Source organism: Sus scrofa, chromosome 10, assembly GCF_054392235.1.
Source record: "Sus scrofa isolate SSC_HxYL_T2T_F1_AM1 chromosome 10, Sscrofa_HxYL_maternal_Yorkshire_Landrace_v2.0, whole genome shotgun sequence".
NCBI lineage: Eukaryota > Metazoa > Chordata > Mammalia > Artiodactyla > Suidae > Sus > Sus scrofa.
In genome coordinates this window covers 24268149-24285045 of record NC_139392.1, presented here as the reverse complement: position 1 = coordinate 24285045, position 16897 = coordinate 24268149, and the positions used below count along the sequence as shown (strand labels likewise).

General features: G+C 39.7%; 1 protein-coding gene across 13 annotated transcripts in view; it reads right to left on the bottom strand.

Moving 5' to 3' along the window:
* PTPRC (protein tyrosine phosphatase receptor type C) overlaps positions 1-16897 on the bottom strand; it is a 118729-nt gene that overhangs the window by 20784 nt on the left and 81048 nt on the right. For all 13 annotated transcript variants that reach the window (XR_014817543.1, XM_003130596.7, XM_084979395.1 and 10 more), the window contains 7 exons: positions 16159-16367; positions 15132-15192; positions 5946-6054; positions 5260-5294; positions 2476-2585; positions 1805-1895; positions 1638-1714 (listed from right to left, as the gene is read on the bottom strand). Coding sequence is in view for 12 of the 13 variants with exons in the window: in XM_003130596.7 (XP_003130644.6) it covers positions 1638-1714; positions 1805-1895; positions 2476-2585; positions 5260-5294; positions 5946-6054; positions 15132-15192; positions 16159-16367 (692 nt within the window). In the remaining variant the exon portion in view is untranslated. The remainder of the gene's footprint in view (positions 1-1637; positions 1715-1804; positions 1896-2475; positions 2586-5259; positions 5295-5945; positions 6055-15131; positions 15193-16158; positions 16368-16897) is intronic.

The following is a 16897-nucleotide window of genomic DNA, read 5'->3' as shown; positions in this document are numbered from 1 at the left end:
TCAACTATTTGATTGTCAAAAAAATATGTTGATGGTCACTATTTTGGCAGTCTGTGTGGAAATAAACACTCATACTTTGCTGGTGGAAGGCAGACTGGTACAACCCAATGGAGGACAACTTGGAAATACCTTTTAAAATTACGAATGCATGTTCTCTTTGACCTGACAATTCTTTTGGGAATTTATCCTACAGATAAACTGAAACTTATTTTGAAATAATGAGTCAAAATTACTCATTAAACCATTATTTGTAATAGTAGATTAGAAACCATACTTAATGCCCATTGCTATAGGAACTGATTAAATACATCACAATATAGCTATGCCAAGAATTACTCTAAAAATATCAAGGAAAGATGTAGAAATGCCCCATGTCCAGAGTCAGCCAACTACACCCTGTGACCCAAATTCAGCATGGCCTGATTTTGTAATATAATTTTTCTGGAAACAGCCACATCAGGTATTGTCTATGGAAATGTATCCAATGAGCTTCAGAACTGAGTAGTTGTAGCAGACATGGTATGTCCTATAAGACCCAAATATTTTTTATCTGGGCCCTTATAGAAAGACTTGCCAATCCCTGCTTTATAGAGTGGTATCTACTGTATCCAAGATAGGTGTTTTCGGGAAATGAAGCATCGCATAGAATACTGTGAACATTATGTCAGCATGTTTGGATAAAGGAGGGGATAAAAAAAGTTGGTGCTTTCCTGTTTATGTACAAAGAAACTCCCTCTGGATAAATAAGGAACAACATAGAGATTACCTCTTTTTTTTTTTTTTTTTTTTTTTTTGTCTTTTTTAGGGCTGCATCTGTGGCATATGGAGGTTTCCAGGCTAGGGGTTCTAACCGGAGCTAGAGCCACTGTCCTACACCACAGCCACTGCAAGGCAGGATCTGAGCCGCATCTGCAACCTACACCACAGCTCACGGCAACGGCCGGATCCTTAACCCACTGAGCAAGGCCAGGGATTGAACCCACAACCTCATCGTTCCTAGTTGGATTCGTTAACTGATCAGCCATGATTAGAAAGCCAAGATTACGTTTTAAGGTAGGTGGCTATTATAGGTAAACAGCAGATTGGGTGGGAGGAGGATTTAATTTTTTAGTCTCTCTATTTTATGCTGCTATTTTTTTTTAAATTTGTGTGATGTATTACCTAACAATTGTATAATAAATCACATTATTGAGTATTTTGGATAAGTTAACCATGTGCTGTATCCTTTAATAATTGAACAAGGGCAAAGTAGCAAATTAATTGAAGCCTACTAGTTTCTATGGTGAGGGACAGAGGTGGGGCTCTTAAAAGAAATACACACACAGATCATTTAGTCTTATATTCATCATTTAACAGACACCAGCGTATTTTAATTCTTAGTGTCTTTTTGTTTGTAGAGAGAAATCCTATATTACCTAGTACCAATGGCAAGTAACAAATAGCTATTCTTGCAGATACTGATTTTGTTGTTTCTATCAATGATTTTATGGGCTGGCTTCAAATTATTTGAAATAATATTTCTAAGAATTTGCCCTGACAAAGAAGGAGCTGAATGGAATACAGAGATACAAGAGAAATGAAAATGGTCGGTGACAATAAAATATAAAACAATCTGGCAATTATGCATTTTCACTCACATCGATATAGCTGGCATTTATATAGTTTGACCCTGCATCTCCGTTTATATCAGAGAGTTCAACACGGTTATAATCATCTGTTCAAAGAAAAGAAATATAAATAAGTGAAACAGTGAATAATCAAGTAGCTTCAATATATGGAAATCCAATTCTCAACGAGCACTTACAGGGAAGGATGTCAACATAGCGATTTTTATTCTGGTTAAAGGGCTTTCGAGCATCCTTGATGGAAAACTTGCTGAATACCCGTGGAATGCTCTGAAAGACACAAAGATCCTGTGGGTCACAGCAGATTCATGAAAAACCATTTCCCCTTGCCACTCATCATTTTGAGCAAATTGAACATCCCGGGATAGAGTTCCTTTACATTGATGAACAAATTGTATGTGGTAGAAATTGAAATTACTTGCAATTATCCCATTATTAGGAATTATGAAAAAAAAAAGCACTCTAAGAAAAATAAATGATGGACTACTTGGAGAATAAACCCATGAGAGCAAATTTAGCAGCAATTGCTCTGTCACTTTAAAATTCATTAAACAACACACACTTGGGTGATTGCCTGCATTGCAAGCACAAAATCAGCCAAACGTGTTTTGTGATACAACTTCATAACTAGTAATGATACAATGAAGCAGCATTTGTTTAAAATATGTACTCGGCTTATGACTACATATCTCTCTTCTGGTCTGTAAATATCTGCTAACAATATCTGTTTAACTCCTTTGCAGTATTATGTGGGGGAAACTCAAGACAAATGGTTATACAATACATTTAAGATGGACTTATGTTGATAACTGAGTAAACCTTCTCACTAGGTATCAAGAAGAGCACACACCTGAAATTCAGCCAGGAACAGCCTTCCTTCATCAGCGATCTTTCTCTTGTAAGTTTCCAACAAAACATCTGCATTGATAGGCTCCACGTTCATCAGCTGTTTCTCATCATCTTTAAACATATTAAAGACTCGTGACTAGTGTTACGTCTCTCTTTCCAATGTTCATACATATTTTCGTTAAAGGTAGCCCTTGGGTTTAGTCCTTAACATCTTTCCTTCTCACACACATTTCACCTGGAAAAATCTCACTCACATATAAAAATTCACCTATAAACTTACAACATCTAAATCTTGGGCTCCCTCTTCTAGGCTTTGTACTAATCTTTCCCAACTTCGTCTCAGATTTTCCATACAGTTATCCTATAGGTACCAGAAAATCAAGATGTCCAAAGTAATTTTCCCTTAATACCAGTATCTCAAATCTCAGCAAATGGGACCACCATTCACAAAGTCACTTAAGTTCAGAAGAGTCTGAATGATGCACAGTTGCTTCCTTGGTCCCCCTATGTCAGGGGTCACCAGGTACTTTCCATCCCTTCTGTCTGTGGTCACAATGGGGACCCCTCCTCGTCTACGTAACAACATCTTCCTGGCTCCTTTCCTTGCCTTCAGTCTTTCCCCACCTTAATTTATCTTTTAAACTGCCACAAATTCATCTTCTGATATATAAATATGAGCATACAATTCTACTTGTTGAAAAAAACAAAAATTCCACCCTGTTGTTTGTGCTCCATTGCCTAAAGGCTAAAGGTTAATGAACGCATCTTAGAATCTCACGCGACGCGACGCATCTCACCCGTGCTAATTGCTCCACTCTTGCTTTACATCTTACGCATGAATTTTCTCCAAGTGCATCACATGATTTCTATCCCCATGACCTCTGCACACACTGTTCTCTCTACCTCCATGTCCTTCCTCACTTTCCATAAATGGAACAGATTCCAAGCCAAGTAATCTCCATTGTGAGGATATTTTCTTTTATGTGCATCTATGTCAAGCCCCACACCCATTTCTCTATATGGTGATTATGGATTTTTCTTTTGGTTTTATCTATTTGAATTTGTGAAATATTCTAAACATAGAAATTAAAGAATATGATTCATACCCTTATACCCAGGACTCATCTTAATGGGATAATATCTATACCAGACTGTGAACAGATTGTGTTAATTTGTTATGCTTCCAGAGGGTGAAACTCATTAGATGCTAGGCTTGCAAAATAATTGACTGAAGTACAAAATACGTACTAATGTAAATAACTATAATTGTATCTGGATACTGACAAACAACAGTTTCAGAAGAATAAGAGAATATAAGCAGCCAGGCATGTAAAAAGTGTTTCTCCTACTATCCTGTGTTCCCCTGGCAGTATTTCTTTCAATATTCATGTTACTGCCCCCTCTTTAGCAGATGGAGAAGGAAGGTATCCATTAGGAGGGCACATTTATCTCATTGTTCATGGAAATTTTCTATCCAGTCACAGCTATCCCTATACAATTGCTTCATTGGGTGAATGGGAATCTCCAGCACTCATTCATTCTGAGTTCAGGGCCACCTTCAGGGTTTTATGGGGTTTGAGTAAGTCCTAACCATTCCAAGGGGCGATCAGTGTCATCTTTGAGATAAATGCTCCTTTGAGGCTCTCTGGTTGGTCTTGACCCCCGGCAATGGTCCCCCTCCTGTCTCAGGTGCTTGTCACTCTCATGACCTTCATCTGTCCTTCAGCCCATCCATCAAAACTAAGCCATAGGATACTTTTTCTCCCTTGTTTATTTATTCCTTGACATGAATTCCATATGCTCACCCAGGTACTGGGGATAAAGCACTGAATAGGAAAGGCAAACCTCCCTGCCACCTCAGAGCTCACATTCCAGTTAGGGAAGAAAGGTTAGCACGCAAATGAAATATATAACATAGCGTCAGGAAGATCCTGCAATGGAAAACGAAGCCTACTGGGAGACTCCAAAGAATTTGCCTTAAGCCTTCTGCTTACAGACTTGGGATCCACTCTTGCAGAGGGAAACCCTTCAAAGACAAGTTAAAACCAAGACAGAGGAGTTCTGAAAGGTTTCCTGCCTTGAGTATGAAAAAAACAAATCATTTTTGTTCTTATAAACACAGTTTCAACTTCTCCTACCATATCCTCTCTTACTGGATTAAAAATCCTATTTTTAAAAAGGAATTAAAGATGTACTGTAAAAGTTGGGGGGGAAAGGAGAAAAATGGAAGATGTTTTCATTTCCTATGTCAAATTGCAGTTTTCTTGTCATGTGCCTTTAGTGGAGACAGTCACCGGCCCACCCTGGCGGGGACGTGAGGACCCTTGTCACCTCCTGGCCTGAGGGGCTGTCCATCACTCCCTTGTGTGTGGGTCTGATGCTCCCCCACAGTCTTAGAAGACCCAGGTTCATGCCTTCCTCACATTCAGTTCTCTATTTTCCATCTTTCTATAGAAACCTACACATTCCCCAACTATGGCATAGATCGATGTCTGTCATATTTGTCCACTGGTCTGTCTTCCTCTATAAGATTCTAGACCTTTACGAGCAGGGTCTGTGATCTGTCACTGCCGTATCTTCCGTGCTGGCTGAATATTTGGCATGCACTGGGGAAATCACAGATTTTGGCAAACTGGATAAACACATAAATGAAGTAAAGCGTCCTCATTGCATCCACAGAGGAAGTCCAGGTTAGATTTTTTTTTTTTTAATGTTGAATTCTTATTTAAAATGAGGGGATTCGAATGGGAGGGGATAGCCACCAGTAAAAAGCATACATACTCACCTCTTTCAACAAGTTCCTGCTGTTCATCTAAATTGCTGTGAAAATAGGAAATGTAAGTTTCTATCCTCCTAAGAAACATCGATTTCAGTTGGCAGTCAATTTATAGTTAATGAATTCTTGAAGGAAGGAGGGCGTGGAGGATAAAAGGGAAGCGGGGAGGGGAGAGAGTGGGGAGGAGGGGAGGGAGGGGAGGGATGTGGGAGGGAGAAAAAGGGAGGAGGAAGAAACCAAGGGCAGTTGGCCAAATTCAGATAAGCAATTACATTATTTTATTTGGAACCTATTGGTTTTCATAAAATGCACTTATTCTTGGCCAAAGGAATGCATATACCTCCCTAGATATTTCTCTCTATTGCTGTTGTTGTTTTTGTTGGTCTGTTTTGGTTTTTGTCATTTTCCAGATTTCTCTGACCCACTTTGTACTAAAGCAATGGACACATTCTTTTCATTGGTTATTATTAAAGGAAACCCATCGCATTATTAGTGAAGGTAGAAGGTATTAATATTTAATATATATCAATAAGACTATAGGAAAGTCTTTGATCAAAAGGTCACTGATGGCCTGAACTTCATGCTGTCATCTCTGAATTCACATTTTTTCACTTAATTGGTTCCAAACTAGCCTCAGAGATGGGACTATCATCATTATGACTATTTTTTTTTTTCATTTTGAAATCAGCTCTTACCTGGATCTTTTCTTATGCAGGTCATAGATTTTATAGAGAACTACAAGCAGGGCTATTGATGTCACAATAATCAGAAATATCAGAAATATGATCAGGGCATGAGAATTATCTAGAAATAAAAAAGAACACACGAAGTGAGATTATTATGCAAAATATGTTGCTGGATTCTTTGAAAAATCACCTTTAAAGTACTTTTAACATTTTAACATTTTCATTTCTTTTACTATTCTCGAAAAATGGAATTTTAGAATGAGACTAAATACTATATATTCCTGATTTTGTAAATCTCTCCTATATGGTTGAAAACCAATAAAACGTATGTTATATGTTATATGTTGAGGGTTTAAGAGTATATAGAGTATAGGAGAGCAATTCTTTCTCCCTCCATTAATTAATGTCCTGTCCTTTTTTGTTTGTTTGTTTTTGCTTTTGAGGGCCATTCCCACGGGAGGATATGGGAGTTCCCAGGCTAGGGGTCAAATCAGAACTGCAGCTGCCAGCCTTCACCGCATCCACAGCAACACGGAATCTGAGCTGTGTCTGTGACCTACACCACAGCTCACAGAAATGCTGGATCCTCAACCCACTGAGCAAGGCCAGGGATGGAACCTGTATCTTCATGGATACAAGCTGGCTTCATTACCACTGAGCCACAATAGGAACTACTAAATAATGTCTTTTTATTAGGTACTGTCATTTAGATTTAATTACCTTTCTTTCAGCCACTGCATTTTGAAGGGATCAAAGAGGTAATCTAGTTATAATTCTTAGAGAGAAACCCCTATGGTTTAAATTATAGGCAGCAGTAGATAGCTTCTTACAGGGATTAGAAAAGTCTCTGCCCCACAGAGATAAGCCTGCTCATTGAGGTATAAAATCAATTAACCAAGGGACAAAATCATTTTATTCTACCATTGGGATGACGCGCCCTGGCATGAATTTTCACTAAGGTTTAATGTGAAATCATACCCTTTCTTAGAGGAAAGGCAAAGAAAAGAGAGCACATTGGAAACACGCCTTGCTCTGAATTAGTAGGTCACACTGTTCACCCACAGTGAGAGTGCAGAAAAACAATGCAGAGACATCAAAAACCACATTGCCTGGGTTCCTGGTCCAGCTTCCACCACTTTATAGTTGGGACCTTGGTCAGAATCCTTATCTTTGTGTCTCTGTCCCTAATCCCTAAAATGAGGCTAAATGAGTTTGATTCACAGTAAGCATTCAACAGAGTGCCTGGAACACAGTCAGCCCTAATTATTACCTACTTGCATGAAATATTTTGAGTCTTACTGTGTGCCAAACACTCACTTAGGTGCTTATGATATCTCAGAAAACAAAGAAAAGACTCTTGTCTTCATGGGACTGATAGCCAGGGAGGAAAGACAGACAGCTGATAATATACATGATACGTAAGCAAAGAGTAAAGTAGTAAGGAGGTGATAAAGACTGAGAAGCTATGGGAGTTAGCTAGACAGGTGCCTGGGGATGCATGTTCTTGGCAGAGAACTAGTTAGACAAGAACCTGAAGGCAGGAGCACGCCTGGAGTCCAAGAAGCAGCAAGAATCTGTGAGGCTGGAGTGGAGGAAGGGAGCGGTGGGAAGCAGGAGAGGCCATCTGAGAATGTGGCAGGGAGTCAGCAGAGGGCAAGGAGCAGATGTGAGGGCCTTGTAAGCCATTTTAAGTCACATTGGTGTTTGAGTTAAATGTGTAGCTCCTGTGGGATATTGAGTCAAGCAGCAATAAACCCTGTCTTGCACATTATACAGATTTTTAAGATCCCTTGTTGAAAATACCATAATCCATGGAAAATATGACAGCAGCTCAGATGAGATTCATAGCTCTGAATCTAGGGGAAACAGTCATATGGGGCTACAGTGAATGGAGATCAGAAGGCTGTGAGAGGAAAAGCCTTCAGAGAAGAACAGAAGCTCAGTTTTGGATTTGAGAATCTAAAGAAACAATCAGACGCCCAAGTGGAGGAAGGTGGACATGCAAATCTGAAATTCTTCTACCACAAATCCCATGAGAAAGGATCGGGAGACCTGACATTAATTGGAGAGTCTTGAACACAGGGTGGTATTTAAAGCTATAAGTTGAACAATTCATCAGAAGATTAAAATTGGATAGAGAGGGAAGAAATCCCAAGACTGAATCCTGAGACATTCCCATATTAAAAGTTTGGAGAAGAAAAGTGGAGCCAGTAAAGACACGAGCAATTGAAGTAGGAAGAAATGAGCTTTATTTCTGGGAGATGCAGGGGTAAAGAAATAGGGTAGCAGCTAATGAGGAAAGAGGGTCCAAAATATTACAGTTGTTGCTTGCTTTTAACAACAGCATACTTGTGAGAATATCCAGCAGAAAGGAGAAATCATGATGCAGGAAAGAGAGGTGACAACTGTTGGCAGAACTAGAACAAAGACTTTCAAAATTTATATGGAAATGCAAAAGACCTTGAAGAGCCAAAGGAATCTTGAAAAAGAAAAATAGAAATGGGAGGATCGGGCTCCAAGATGTCAAACTACACTACAAAGATACAGTCATCAAACCAGTACACTACCGGGACAAAAACAGAAATATAGATCAGTGGAATAGGATAGAAAGCCCAGAGATAAACCCATGCACTGATGGTCAAATAAGCACAGGAGGAAAACAAGGCAAGAAAATACAATGGAGAAAAGACAGTCTCTTCAACAAATGGTGCTGGGGAAAGTGAACAGCTACATGCAAAAAAAAAAAAAAAATGAAATTAGGACATTCTCTAACATACACAAAAATAAACTCAGAATGTATTAAAGACCTAAACATAAGTTGGGTACTATATAAAACTCCTAGAGGAAAACATAGGCAGAACACTCTCACATAAATCACAATATCTTGTTTGCTCCACCTCCTAGAGTAAGGAAAATAAAAACAAAAATAAACAGATGGAATCTAACTAAATTTAAAAGCTCTGCACAGCAAAGGAAACCATAAAAAAATGAAAAGACAATCCACACAATGGAATAAAATCTTTGCAAATGAAGCAACCAACAAAGGGTTGAACCCCAAAATATGCAATCATCTCACTCAGCTTTTTATCAAAGAAAAAAAGTCCAATAAAAAAAATGGGCAGAAGATCTGAATGGACATCTCTCAAAGAAGATAGGCAGATAGCCAAAAAGCACATGAAAGGATGTTCAACCTCACTAAATAGACAAATGTAAATCAAAACTACAATGAGGTATCACACCAGTCAGAATGCCCATCATTAAAAAGTCTACAAACAATAAATGCCACAGAGGTGTGGAGAAAAGGCAATCCCCCTACACTGTTGGTGGGAAAGTAAATTGGTACAACCACCATGGAGAACAGCATAGAGGTTCCTTAAAAAACCTAAATATAGAACTGCCGTATGATCCAGAAATCCCAATATGGAGCGTATATCCAGGGAAAAGCATACTTTGAAAATATACATGCATCCCAATGTTCATTGCAGTATTATTTACAATAGCCAAGTCATGGTAGCAATCTAAATGTCCATTGACAGAGGAATGGATAAAGACGATGTGGTACATATATACAATGGACTATTACTCAGCCATAAAAAAGAACAAAATAATGCCATTTGCAGCAATACAGATGCAACTAGAGATTCTCATGCAAAGTGAAATAAGTCAGATAAAGAAAGACAAATACCATATGAGATCACTAATATTTGGAATCTAATAAAAAGGATACAAAAGAACTTATTCACAAAATAGAAACAAACTCAAAGATTTTGAAACCAAACTTATGGTTACCAAAGAGGAAGTGCAGGGGGGAGGGATAAATTGGGAGGTTGGGATTGACATTTATACATGACTATATGGAATAGATGAGGAACAAGGAGCTACTGTGTAGCACAAGGAACACTACTCAAAATTATGTAATAGCCTATATGGGAAAAGACTCAAAAAAGAAATGGATATATGTATAACTGATTCACTCTGCTGTATACCTCATTATAAATCAACTATAATCCCATAAATTAAATGCAACTATAAATGTAATACAATTCATTGAGTAATTATATAAAAAATGAATAAATGCAAGAGCGTGATTAGAGTGAGGGGTTGTAAATTGTCATCATGCCTGGAGGGAGTGGAAGGCTTCAAAGGGGTGAGGGCAGTGTGTTGATTTGAAATACCACAGCTGTGGTTTGCTAGAGTTCATGAAGCTAGGAAGAGACTTGGTGTTCTTACTACTTTAGATGAAGAAACAAAATCAATCCTCTTAAATCATGTTTCTAAGGCAGTACAGAAATGATACATCTAAGGCAGGGATAGGCTGAGAAGTTGGGTATTCTTCAGGAAAAATGCAGTGAGAAGAATTCCAAGGTGGTGCCCAAGCTTCCCAGGTCCCACTTATTTAATCCAACACTAATCTAGGTACTGTGGCTGTGAGGCTGTGCAGAGAGAATCTGAGTCTCCTGTCAGTGAGATTTTAATCCATAGAGATTGTTCTGGGTGAGCCCAACCTCATCAAGTGTCCCTAAAAGCAGGAGCCTGAGATCCGAAGCACCAGAAGGATTCCACACGCTGCTGTGGTGGGAAGAGGGAGGAGGCCATGTGGGAAAACCTGAGGGGCCTCTAGGAGCTGAGTGCAAACCCTGGCCCACAGCCCATCCAGGAAATCAAGTCATTGGTCCAACAACATCAAGAAACAGGACTCTGGCAACCTGGAATGACCCTGGAAGCATTTTTCTGCATGTTCTCCAGATAAACACTCATCATGGCTGACACTTGGATTTCAGCTGTGTGATACCCTGAGTGGAAGAGCCGGTCACAGGGAGCCGGAATTCTGACCGACGAAACTGTGAGCTAATAACTGGTGTGGTATTAGGCTGCTGGGTTTCAGTAATTTGTTAGAGGAAAACGAATACAAAATATTGCCTCCCTTGCAGTTTTGTCTAGGGACAGTCCATACCGTTTGCTGCCTCTGAGACAACCAGCATCCTCCCCCTTCCTCACCTCCTCCCTCCCTTCCCCTGGCAGACACTGGCCAGCTCCTAAGCACTCCTATTTTCTCTTCCTTCTGGACCAGCTCTCCTTGCTGCTCAGTGTGTCCAGATAACTGAGATAAGGGTAGAAGTGGTCCCAGGTGTGGTGCTTACACCCTCTGGAGAGAGTCTACACACCTCTCTTCTCCAAACTGCTGGCTGGATGTTGCTGGCCATCTCAAAATCAGAAGTCACATATGGGAGAGGGCAGCCTTGTGTCTGCCTGGGGTTCTGAATGAGGGTGTGGAGCAGAACCCCGTTCTCTACAGGCATACAAACATCCTGCAATGCTGTGGAGTAAGAAATGTCCATTCTGCTACATCACCGGGACCTGAGGGTTTATGCATCCCAGCACCCAACACTGGCTTCGTGCATTCATACCCCTTATTCATCCCATTGTTACTGAGCAAATGCCAAGTGTCTTACAACTGGGATGGTCTCTGGGTACAAAAGAAAATATGGCATAAAAAGGTACCAGTTCTGAGGGGATTTTCCTTATCTGGGGGTGGGGGGGAACAAAAGCTATACAGGTAAACGAACACATCAAATTATTACGTGTTTTCCTTAGATTTATGAAAAAATAAAGTAGAATGGTAAGAACATAAGGGGAACCTATTTTCTCTGCAGTCCGTGGAAATCTTCCTGAGCACAAGAGATTTCTCCTGCAATCGAAAACATAGAAATGACTCATCCAGGCCATGGGCTGCCCAAATAGTGTGTCTCATGCTCAGAACATCTCTCACTGGGAATTCATAAAATCAGGAACATAGAAAAGTAGCTTCACGTGAAGATTTTCTGATGCCAGATTTAAGTTTGAATCGTGGCTCTGCCATTTTTTTGACTCAACACAGGGCGGACCAATTAAATGATCTGAGTTCACCTTTCCTCATCTATGAAGTGGCAATGATTTGTTCTTTAGATGGTATTGTAGGATGTCTGTATGTGTCCTGCGTGTGTCTATGTATGTTTTTATCTATCTATCTATCTGTCTATCTATCTGTCTGTCTGTCTGTCTGTCTGTCTGTCTATCTATCTATCTATCTATCTATCTATCTATCTATCTATCTATCTATCTATCTACCTATCTATCTATTTATATCTATCAAGAGACAAAGAGAAGGCCAACACGTACTAGACATTTTGCAAATAAATAAATGCACCAAATGATGATAAGTACCAAAGAACACATCAGTGTAGGATTCCTAAATATGACTCATGCAAATTCCAAAAAGACTGCAAAAAAAAGAGCAGAGCAAAGAAAATTTCTCATAGCTATAAGCCTCCAGGTCATGAAGGCCAATGGCAGCATCCAAAAGAATAAGTGAAAATGACCCACATTAGACCAAGAATAAAGAGGAAAGCCTAAAATCTCCAGGGAGAAGAGGAAATGAAGGAACATAAGAATGAGAAACAGGTAGCAAATTGCATCTAGAATGTAATTCTAGATGCAGGGGAACAGAGCAGACATGATTTTTAAATTCTAGATTTTTAAATGTGGAGTCTACGCCAGGGCAAAATGTTGATTAAGTGTCAGAACAGAATAAAGATATTTTCATGCATGCAATCATTAGGATATTTTCTTCTTACACTAGAAGATACAAACCAGTAAGATTTTTAAAACTGCATGAGGAGTTCCCACTGTGGTGCAGTGGAAACTAACCTGACTAGTATCCACAAAGATGCAGGTTCATTCCCTCGCCTTGCTCAGTGGGTCAAGGAGCCGGGCTTGCGGTGAGCTGTGGTAAAGGTCACAGATGCAGCTCAGATCCCACGTGGCTGTGGCTGTGGCTCTGATTCGTCCCCTAGCCTGGGAACTTCTATATGCCATAGGTGTGGCCCTAAAAAGCAAAAGTTAAAATTAAAATTAAAAATGCATGAGATTCAAATGCATCAATCCTAAGACAGGAAACCGATGCAGAAAAATTTTATGATGGCATGCGAGTTGTACCTCTAGAAAGTCCCGAACGAGAACAGGAAGCTCAGCTGGGAAAGTTGTCAAGATCCAGGCAACAGGATGTGATGCCAGGGAACTCAGACATACATTTCTAGCAGCTCTGTTTTTGCAACTTGCACCCCAAGACCTTTGCTGGAGCAGATGTCACTATTAACACATAACTACATTATTCAGCTCTTATGAAAATGCTCTTGTGAACGAAGAGTTAATGATACCTTTTTCGGCTTCATGGGGAAAAAAAAAAAAAAAGGAGCCTGGAATAACCCTCTGGCCCCACTGAAGTGGGAATGTGATAAAGATGGAATAGTAGCTGTTACCTGGCAACAACGCTAATGTAAATGTGATGGCTGGTTTCTAAAGGGCATGTGGACTAGGATGGTTGCATATGAACGATGGTGAACAATGGAAGTCCTGGCTTTGTGTCTCCTGAGTGCACTAGCCCAGGGCACATTTTGTCACTGGGCACATCCCTGTTGGCACATCTGGAATTATTTTAAGAGATACTGATTTCCTTTCTTAACATGGGGCTCCTAAGCCAGCGACTCCGGCACCCACACACATGATCCATTTTACATCTCTGTTGCCTCCTAGAGGGTCAAAAAGGACACAGTCCCTGGCCAGTCGTGGGTACCGCTACCCACATTCCCGTGGCCAGATCCCCTCACTGGGTGTGTTTCCTGCTCTGTGTCTCTCTGCATGAAAAGGTGCCAGCCTTCCTATTAAGTAAAATGAGAGTCTGAAATGTCCAGCAGAGCCTATGACCCCAAGAGTCAGTGCTGCTGCTATAAATTATTGACCTCATCAGAAAACCTCAATGAAGCTGTTGTTATTAAAAAGGAATCATAAAAGAAATGAAAGTGAAGAGATCTGGCTGGTTTTGTCTGGCATCTCACATTAGGGGCTTTTATTTTAGCAATCTGAACAGAAAGAACTTTATATGGGACTTGGTATAGAGGTTTGGAAAATAAGCTGATTTTGTATCTTCCTCTTTGGAAAGATTTTGGAAAGTAAAGCATGAGCGACTAGGCATGTGCGTATGTGGGTAGTTGACAAAGACGGAGAAGGGGCAGGGATGGTTGGAAAGAGCCTGAGCTTGATAACACTGCACTTGGAGCTTTGAATGGAATTTTATCTTATTTTCTTTACAAAGCAAACAAGTAGGGAAAATGTAAAGCACTGTGTTGTCTTCTTCCTTCACAGCCTCAAATCAATCAATCAGTAGGCAACGTTAGTAACTCTGAAAGAGCAGCTGACAATATCGTCTCTCTCTATATATGAAGGAAACTGTAAGGAGATCTGAAATCAGAAAATTGCTCGTTCTAGAGACCAGAACACCAGGTGGGAGTGGTGACATGCAGCTAGCATTTTCATTATTATAATGGCATTTTAATTTAAGTGTTTTTTTCCTATATGCACCTTTATTTTGGTTAAAACAGCCTAAATAGTCATGACAAAAAAATTAAATACCCTGATTGCCACGAGGGAATGACCATCCCAGCTTTCCTTGGATAAATCAGCACAGATTTGTAGGTACCTACTTGTGTCAGGTGTACAGTTGAGAGATGGCACAAGACAAGGACATAATTTCTAACAGAGCACACGAAACCAACATGCTTGAAACAAACAGGAAGAAATATCCTAAACATAGCTGTAGTGTTAGCCTCTGCAGATAAATCCTTTTGGAGGTGTTTGATGAAATGATCAATCTTCGAATAATTGAGTTTCTTAATTTGAACTTCAGAGGCCCTATTTTAATAGGACATTCACCCATACAGAGGTTTGACCAGACAACTTGAAATATAATGTTAATGGAAATTTAAACATGTAATATTCAAACTTGAGTATAAATGTAAAATAAGAAAGCTTTGCAATTGCTAAAATATATTTAATGTAAGTATAATAAATAGGGGGAGGAGGAGAGAATGGGATGGATTGGGACTCTGGGGCTGATGGATGCAGACTATTGCCTTTGGAATGGATAAGCACTGAGATCCTGCTGTGTAGCCCTGGGAACTATAAATGGTCACTTATGATGGAGGATGATAATGTGAGAAAAAAGAATGTATACTTGTATGTGTAACTGGGTCGCCTTGCTGTACAGTGGAAAATTGACAGAACGCCCTAAACCAACGATAACAGAAAAAACAAAAATCATTATAATAAAAAAATTAATTAATTAATATAAGTAGAATAAATAGCTGAGTAAGGACTTACAAGAAGTTGAATGTGAGGCAGACTCCGGAGCACCATGAAATTGTCCATTCTTGTAATAGACCTGAATTTCAATAATCAAGGAGAAAATCATTTTCTAATGTAAATTCATAACAGCATAACACATACACTATTTCCTATACATTGCTGTTTATTTTCATTAAAATATATATATACTGGTTAGCTTTAAAGTTGAAACGTCGAGATTATGTCAATATTTACTTACCAAAAACTTTTTAAGGAAAACACTTAACAGTGAAAAATATATAAGGACATTTTAGCCCCTTTAGCCATAATAAAATAATAATAGTTGGAATCAGCAAGAATAAATGAAACTGAAAGAGCAAAATCCAACACATCAAAATGTTTGTCATTTAAAGTTAACAGTCCCTATTTTTTTTTTTTCCTTTTTAGGGCTATACCTATGGCATATAATAGTTCCCAGGCTAAGGGTAGAATCAAAGCTGCAGCTGCAGGTCTACACCACAGCCGTGGCAATGACAGATCCAAGACATATTTGTGACCTGCACCACAGCTCACGGCAACCCAGGTCCCTCAACCCACTGAGCGAGGCCAGGGATGGAACCCGCATCCTCATGGATACGAGTTGGGTTCTTAACCAGCTGAACCACAACAGGAACTCCTATTTCTACTATTTTCTAATGTAATGTACCTGTAAACAAGTTTGTAATTAAAAAGTCACATTAGTTAAAATAAATAGCCAAGGTGAATAAGAAAGAGAGTAGAGGAATCATCCATTGTGCACAAAATGTTGTGTTTCTTGATGCAGGGGCCACCCTTTAACTGTGAGTCAGGTTGAAGGTCAAAAATATTCCAACAAAATCTTTGCTGTAAACCACTGTATTTAGGACTAAAGACAAAAAGTTTGGAGTCAAACTTTCAAGGCTTTAAAAGACACCAGAGCTTCTCAAGCTCATGGGAGCACCAGTCTTTGCATGATTTAAGGATGGCAGAATAACCACTCTCATGGATACCTGTTCTGTAGGGGTTGCAGAAATGGCAGTCTTACCTGAAATGTATATTCTGTTGAATAGCTAAGATCTTTTACTAAGAAGTTGCATGTGTCGTTGAAGTAAGTTTTCTTCTCGGAATCTCCAATGAGGACCTTCAGGACGTAATTCCCAGGGGGGCCATTAAGGTCGGTAGGAGGCGTACAAGTCACAGTCATGCTATTATCTGTCTTCCGTGAAACGTGAATGTTTCTGACTTTGCTTGGCGCTATCAAAAGGAAGCCAGACATGTGGCTTTAATCACCCGGCAAATGCCTATTTAAATTCCTTGGCAATATATGTGTCCAACATAAATGATGTGAAGTGCTCATTGGGGGGGGGTTTTATAGATGGGGGAGTTAGGGTAGAACATACACGCAAAAGTTATCACAAAACACCTGAGAAGAAATTATATATTCAGGCATTGAATATTAGCATATAAAACCATGAGATTGTTTGCAATTTCCCCAAAGAGAGTGTGCAGAAATGAAAACGAGAGAAAGGAGGTGGGGAAGAGCAGGGAGGGGAAAGGGGGTGACTGGGAAACCCCAAAGGCCTCCAGACAATCCAGGTCCTCCTTTCTGAGACTGGTAGCCTCACCCTTTCAGGCACCTACCTGTTGGATTCCTCAGCAGCAATGGATTATTCTATGATAGCACGGAAACTCAGGAAAATAACAAAAGCATAAAGCTTGAAAACCTAGATTTTTTTTTTTTTCTTTTTACAGCTGCACCTGTAGCATATGGACGTTCCCAGGGT